This window comes from Calonectris borealis, chromosome 13, assembly GCF_964195595.1.
Source record: "Calonectris borealis chromosome 13, bCalBor7.hap1.2, whole genome shotgun sequence".
Classification (NCBI taxonomy): domain Eukaryota; kingdom Metazoa; phylum Chordata; class Aves; order Procellariiformes; family Procellariidae; genus Calonectris; species Calonectris borealis.
The window spans coordinates 22,151,419-22,158,754 of record NC_134324.1 but is presented as its reverse complement, the minus strand read 5'-3'; the positions used below and the strand labels follow the sequence as shown (position 1 = coordinate 22,158,754).

The following is a 7,336-nucleotide window of genomic DNA, read 5'->3' as shown; positions in this document are numbered from 1 at the left end:
TTACTCCCGACTGTGATATTTTCAGTATTCCCCTCCCCTCCGCTCTGCCTTCCCGTGCCTCCTCCCTTCGTAGCTGTGTGAAAAGCCTTCGATGAATCACGCTCTATTTTGACGAGCAAACTGGTATTTTCAGCGCCGTGGCAGGGGCCCAGCTCTCCAGGCTCCCCCACCAGTGCCCACCTGTGGGCTAAGAGACAGGGCAGGATCAGGCCGGGGGGGATTAGCGCCTGGGTCCCAGCTGATCTCAATTGTACGGGCGCAGTCTGTGGGGCTGCAAAGTGCAAGTTGAGAGTTTAGCTAAAAGCAGCATTTTGTCTAATTAATTTTTTTTTTCGAATAACACTGAAATGGTGTAGCGCTAAGGCCAAGGAGAGTTGGGTTTGGGGAAGCTCCTGGACACCTCTGCTCCCTTGCCGGCAGCCCCTTTCCCCCCGAGGACAGCAGACATTGCACCTTTCAAAGCCTGGACAAGCGCTGTGTCTCCCCACCAGCTGCACGAGCCTTGCCTTCACGCTTTTCTCCCAAAAAATGGTCCGAAGGATGGAAACGGGCTCAGGTCACCAACGCCTTGGTCTTCTCCAGGGAGCGACAGCACGATGGTGACCATCCCTACGCAACTGCCACAAAACGCAGTGCATCGCTCTACGGGGAAGGAGGCTCCTGCCCACACGCAGCCTTTGGAGCTGCCCAATCCTACAAACGCAGGCAGCAGAGCATCCCCAAACCCAGCGCAGGGTCATCCCTGCACGCCCCGTGGTGACACCAGCTGTGCAATCAGGCTTCTTCTCCAGGAGCTTCTCATTAACACGTTTAACATCTAGCTGAAAAAGCCTTACTGCCTCTGGGTTTCCCTTCTCTAGCAAAGCACGCTCAGGGTTGGTCTCTGGTCTTGCTCCAGGTGTAAATCTGGAGTAATCATATTAACCTGCCTTCAGAGCATTATTGAAGTCATTAAATGTGAAGGTGCTGCTAATTTCTGGTCTCACTGCCCCCGAGGCGTACCCTACCAGTGCTGCTGCTGCCCGAAGGGTTTTCAACATGGTGTAAAAGCAAAGCTCCTGAATGAGCGGGGCCGCCCGCGCCCGTTGGCATCGACGTTGGGGAAGGCGCCTATACACACCTGGGTCGGAGCCGGGGAGCTCCGCGCCAGCCCAGCCCCGGGGCCCCTCAGTCCGACCACTCGTTATCGTCTAGCTCGGAGTCGTCGTCGGACTCGCTGTACTCCACCGCGATCCGGCGGGACAGGATCGTCGCCACGTCGTTGCCCACGGGCTCTTTTTTGGCCTCTTGTTCCCATTGCTCCTGGACTTTCCGGAGTTGGATTCCTGCAGTAGGGAAGGGGGGAAGGCTTTAGGGGCAACATGCCCACGTGCAGCATCCCCCCAGTTAAAAGTATTTGCCCCCCTGCAAGAGGATGCACGCGATTATAAAGCTATATGAGACAATAATGCGATGCATGCGATTACAAAGCTACATAATAGAATAAAGCTCCTCCTCTGCTTCCACTCGACCTGAAGAGGTTGAACCTTCTTGAAGGTTAAATCTACCATTCAACCTGAAGATTTGCAGGAAGGGGAAACGGGAGAAGCCTTGGAGCACATCATCCGCTACAGCCTGGAAGGAGGCCACGCGAAGAGCCGCCAGTCATCCCTGTAGGACTCCGTCCCACCTCCGGCAATGATTTTCCCCCACCCCCCTCCAACCCCCTGCATTCCCTCCCCAGGTCCCACCTGGGTGCCACCATCTTCACGCATCACCTGGCCACCCAGAGCTCATCTTACACTCAGCGAAGCCAACGCCACCCAACTCTACGCCAAGAGGTATTTTGCCACCACAGTGACAGCGCTGGAGACCCGTCCCCCGCCTTCCCGCTGCCGCCACCCCCACCGCTCACCCCTGCGGATGGCTGCCAGCAGGTCGCTCCGGGCGTCGCTCATGGGCATCAGCGGGATCTGTGGCTTCCGGGGCTCCACAGCGGGGGCCGGCGGCGATGCCGAGTGCGCCGGCGAGGCGGCGATGGCGGGGGGCCCCGGCGGTGGCGGTGGGGGTGCCACCGGGGGTCCCATGGGGCCGGCCTGCGGCGGGGAAGCGGAGTAGGGGCCGGGAGGTGCGGGGGGCGGCGAGGGTGCGTAGGAGGGGGGGGCGGCCGAGCCGGGCGCCAGCGCGGGCGGAGCCGAGATGGGGCTGTCGAAGGCAGTCTGCGCGGAGGGGATGACGGGCGGCGGGGGCGGCGGGGCTGGCGGCACGAAGTACTCTGCCATTGGCACCGGCTGCGGGCTGCAACGGGAGGGCAAAGCCATGTCAGCGGCACGAGGAGTGACAGCACCCACCCCCCACCCTGGGCACCCACCACCCATCCTGGGCACCTACCACTCATCCCAGGCACCGACCGGCCAAGCTGTGGCTTGGTTTGCTCTGGACCCCCATGTAAGCTCTTTCCCCACGGAGATGGGGGGCTCTGCCAGCGGGATGGGCTATGGGGCACACGGTGGTGGGAAGGCCGCCAACATCCCAGGGGAAAACGGTCCCCTCCATCCACCTTGTCCCCTTATCTGGAATGAGGTTACCCCAAAAGTGCTCCTGACTGATTTGACCTCGGGTCTCACCAGCAGTTTCGGACCACGGTGGCCACAGAGGAGGGCTCTCCCCGCTACCACAGCACCGCCGTCAGCCCAGAAATGGGGTGGGAAGCCCCCCCGCCCAGACAAGCCCCCACCAAGCCCCCCTCTGACCAGGAGGGAAGAGGCAGGCTGAAGCCCTACCCGTAATCCTTGACCAAGTGAGGTCTCGGCCCGTTGAGGATAGCCTCGGGGGGCTGCGGCACGTGGGGCTGCTGGAGGCGGTTGAGGCTGTTCTGCCGGCTGCCCGCTGCCGGCGCCGGGCGGTAGACGTGCTCCTGGGGGGGGGCGGCCGCCAGCACCCCTTCCTTGTGCTCCGCCGGGGCCAGGTGGGACGCCGGGGCCAGCAGCTGCGCAGGGTGGTTGGGGCTCGCCGGGTACGAGTGGTCGGCCACGTCCGACGCGTAAGATCTACGGCACAGGAAAACCCAACGGTCGTACTCCTGGGAGGGGGGTCGGCTGGGTTGGGGGGGTCAGGGGGACAGGGGAGACAACGAAACAAAAAATGGCCACAAAAATATAGATGTACAAGAAAGCAGAGAGATGGGGGAGGGGAGGTGGACACCAATGGAGCTGAGCCAGTCTCTTCCCTTAGCTGCTAAATGGAAAGCGCTCCGAGTTTATGCCAACACCAAGGCTGCTCCTGAGGTCCCAGATGCAACCCCGGGGGCATCAGCTGTCCATGAAGCTACCACGGGTTTATGGCTTATCACCCCAACCCTGCTGCGGGCAGCACGTCCCCCCAAAGACGGAGAAGAAGAGAAAAGCAAAGCAGAGCCGGTGAGCTAAAGGCGTAGTAGGTAAAACCTGCCTATTGTCTGGGGACAGTGATCCTTCCGATGACGCCATGTGATAGGGAGATGGTGAGAACCTGTTATCGGGTCGGAATTCTTTATCATACGCCATCATGTTCCACTCCAGGCGCCGGTTGCGGGCTTTCCTCACTTTCTTCACCTCCCGGGTGGAGTCCTCCACCAGCCGCTGCTCCTGGGGACACACAAGTTGCGGCTCCATCTCCAGCCTGGCTCCTCCGGACTGTGAGCATCGAGATGCACCCACCGCAGCAGGGGGGAGCACACGGGGTGCACCAGGAAGGGGACCGACCCCCAGGTCCTGGGCAGCCCCAGTTCCAGCCCCCCCGGTGTCCCCCGCCTGCCCGTTACCTTCTGCCTGCGCTTCTCCTTTCTCTTATCTTCTGTCGCCTGCAACATTTTCTCCTTCCATAAGTTGAAGAAGTAGGAGGGGTCGGTGTAGAACTTGAGGCCGTCCTTTTTGTCATCCCTGGGGGGTTGGGGAGGGAGGAGAGGGGGTTATCAGCCACAGGATCCCCCTGAGCAGGGGGGTGTGGTACGATCATGGTCATAAGCTGTTACCCCACCATGAACGTGTCCAACACAGTGGCCACCACGGGCAGTACCACTCATCCCAAGTGCCCTATGCAACCACAGAAAACAGCCTCTCAGCCCTCGCAAAGCAGCAAACGGGGTGCACCCCCCGATGCCTCTCCTGGAAAGGGTCCCCCAGGACGCCCCGGGAGCCCCTCGGTCCCCCCAAGGAGCGATGCGCCAGCCGCCCTACCTGTAGGGCGTGAGGATGTTGAGCGGCGGGGGCTTGTCGCAGCGCTGGTACATCTCCATCACCGGGTTGGGGATGGAGTTGCGAGACACGACTTGCTGGTTCTGCACCGTGGAGCTCTTGAAGGCTTTCCGCATGTTGATGTCCTGCAGCGAAACTGGGGGCACGAGAAGGAGAGGAGATGCAGGGGTGGCCTCAGCCACCCCAAACCGGGCATGGCGGGTGGTCCAGCCCCGAGCACGCGTGTCCCACCCGCTCGCACCTGGCCGTCACCCCGAAATAGCCGCAGCCCCTCACCTTCCTCCACGGTGGAGTCCAGCTGCGTCACCTTGATGACCAGCAGGTCCACCCTCTCCTGCAGCGAGTTCATCCGCATGTAGAAACTGTTGGCTTCATTGAACAGCTCGCCGAAGATGTCCTCCGCGTGCCTGCCTGGCAGAGGGCAACAGGCGCCCGTCACGGGCAACAGCGGCCGGCAGGCAGCCCTCTCCCAGCCCGACCCCTGGACCGCACACCTCCCCGCCGGCTCCGTGGGGCTCTCTCCCCAGCTTTGATTTTTTGGGAGCTGAATTTCATCCTCTCTCAGGCCTGGCAAAGAGCTGTACGGAGGGAGGGGAGCACAAGCCACCTGCCCTTCTCCAGGCACGAGCATCCTTTTCAGCAAGAGCGGCACCCGTGGGAGGCACCAAACCATGGCTCACCCTAAAAAGCCTTTGGATCCCCCAAGGCAGATGCAACCAAAAAACTACCATCACCCCCGGCCATGCAGCAGCACCCGCAGAAACCCAGCCCTGAAGGTGGAAAAGGGAGAGCAGGGCAGCGGGGGGAGTGCTACAGCGGGGAGAAGCTGCGAATTTTTTCACTTTAGCAGTTATTTTCCTGGAGCACTCAGCGCATCGCTACGATAGCTCTTTATTAGGGCTATGATTATCACAGGTCTGAGCGGGGCGCCTGGCAGAGCACTGCTGACACCTGCAGGCTACAGCACCCAGCCCAGCCCAGCACCCAGCCCAGCCCAGCACCCAGCACCCAGCCCAGCCCAGCCCCCCAGCTTCTCGGGGCTTTCTCCAAAATCACATATCAAACGGCTCTCGAGATCAAGGCACTTTTGATATCTGCTCAGCCTGTCATCCGATTCGGCCGCTTGTATTTGACTTCCTTTTCCCCTGGATGAGGTAGCCATGGCCTGAGCACCCATGGGTGTTGCTCATGCAAGCCATCGCGCTTCCAGCAGCTCCCTAAATACAGGGTTTATTTTTCTGGGAGTATTTTAGAGAATAATCTAGTTCTAGAGGAGGGAAAAAGAGAGGGAGCCCTGAAGAGCCTGTGCTTCTCTATTTTAAGTCGATATTCAGCAGTGAAATAGGTTGCCCCTATTAAACCTTCCCACTGGCGTGTGCTGTGCTCTCGTCCTCCCCTTTTCTGCTGAAATCAGTCCCAGGGCAGGAAGACAGCTGAGGATTTAGACCTTTTATATAGACCTCTCTTTCACATAAAGCTCTAAGATTAAAAAGAATAGGTTGGGTTTTTTAATCTTCACCTGACCTTCCTATTTCTGGCCAAGTCGAGAAGCAAGGGGCTCGCAAAGGCTTTCCGTCCCCCACCGCACAGACCGGCTACGGGAGGAAAACAGGTCTTAAAAATGTCACCAAGTCCCCATCTTGGGCTTGGCCCTGAGCATCCTCCTTTTTTTATTAGCTGGATAATTCCCACTGAATTAGGGGTGGCTGCAGCCTGCACGGCTCTCACATAGCCCCCGTTTCTCTGTGATTGGAACTGGAGCAAGCGACCGCCGCATCCCACCAGCATCCCACCCACATCCCACCATCCCGTCCCACGCCGGGGTCGCTGAGCCGTGACTTACTGAGGCTGCCCAGCTGCTTGATGATGGCAGCCAGCGTGCTGTTGGTGACACACTCCAGTTCACTCGTCACCCCCTCGGGAAGAGCCCCCCGGCACAGGTGCCGTGGCTCAATATTCCTCTTCACCAGCGGCATGCTGCCGGCGAGCCCTCACGCCTCTCCTGGGCAAAGAAGAAAGAAAGAAAAAAAAGAAAAGACTCGGGTTTTGCCATTTGCCTATTTTTTCCCCCCATTCCCTCTGCTCTCTGCGCAGGGGACTCATCTTTTCCACACCAGGATATGGAGGACGCGGCCAGAAGTGAGCAAGCGCTTGTAATGCCATTATTTCCAGCTCAGTGCAAAGCTCTCTGGGATTTTATTCGTGCACGCACTACAGCGAGGAAAGCCACTGCGGCCAGCTCGCCCCTGCTCTCCGCAGCACCCCTGCGTGGTCCCCGCAGCACCCCTGCGTGGTCCCCGCAGCACCCCTGGGTGGTCCCTGCAGCACACCTGCGTGCCCCCTGCTCCGCCGCCATCCAGGGATGGTTCATTTTCTACGGGGCTCAAGGAGATGTAGGGAGATGCCCACACCCAACAGCCTCATCTCCCGCAAGAGCACCCATGGGAGCTGGCGACAAAGGACGAAGGACGGGCACAGTGGGGTGGGAGGGGGAGGCTGGGGGCAGGGCACCCCGCTGGTGTGAAGGACGAGTGGTGTAAAACCACTGAGAAAGGAGAAAAAAAAAAGGGAGCATTCATTAACCACGGTGGTGTCTCCTGGGGCTGGGACAGGCACAGAGCAGGCGGTGACCCTGCAGGGGTCTTACGTGACACGAGTGCATCGGGCCTCAGCTCCACTCCCAATGCAAAGGCAAACTGATGGCTTTAGCATTGAAATCGCTGTGAATTGGATCCTGGGCTGATAAGGACCGGAGAGCACGAACAGCCTTCCCAGATCTCGAATGCAGTGAGCTGAATCCCCCCGTTTCACATCCTGGGCACCCCCCATCCACCTCATATTTCACAAAACCCCGCTCTGCTTGGGCAGCGAAGGAAAACCAGCTTCCGAGCAGAGCCGTTAATAGCTGGGAGCGGAGCAGCCGTGTACCGACAACGCAGCCAGCAATTCTGACCATGAACAGAGCCAGAAATCTGCAGAGTTCACATTTTTTGGCCCCGGCAGCGTTAGACAGAACAGTTTCCTATTGATAGAACCCGGCCAGTGCTCCCGTCCCCCGGCCAGCACCGCCAGCTCCTCTGCAGTTTTCAAATGCAAATGCAAGCTCCCTCCATGAAAGAGCC

At 59.6% G+C, this 7,336-nt stretch overlaps 1 protein-coding gene across 1 annotated transcript; it reads right to left on the bottom strand.

The window, feature by feature from the left end:
• Window positions 1-333: 333 nt before the first annotated feature.
• LOC142087522 (actin-binding protein WASF3-like) lies at window positions 334-6,240 on the bottom strand. The gene is made up of 8 exons (XM_075161822.1): window positions 6,058-6,240; window positions 4,491-4,625; window positions 4,197-4,350; window positions 3,782-3,899; window positions 3,430-3,605; window positions 2,763-3,029; window positions 1,895-2,277; window positions 334-1,325 (listed from the first exon to the last, which is right to left on the bottom strand). Exons 1-8 carry the CDS (start codon window positions 6,188-6,190, stop codon window positions 1,168-1,170), a joined length of 1,524 nt encoding a protein of 507 aa, XP_075017923.1. The 5' UTR covers window positions 6,191-6,240; the 3' UTR covers window positions 334-1,167.
• Window positions 6,241-7,336: the final 1,096 nt, after the last annotated feature.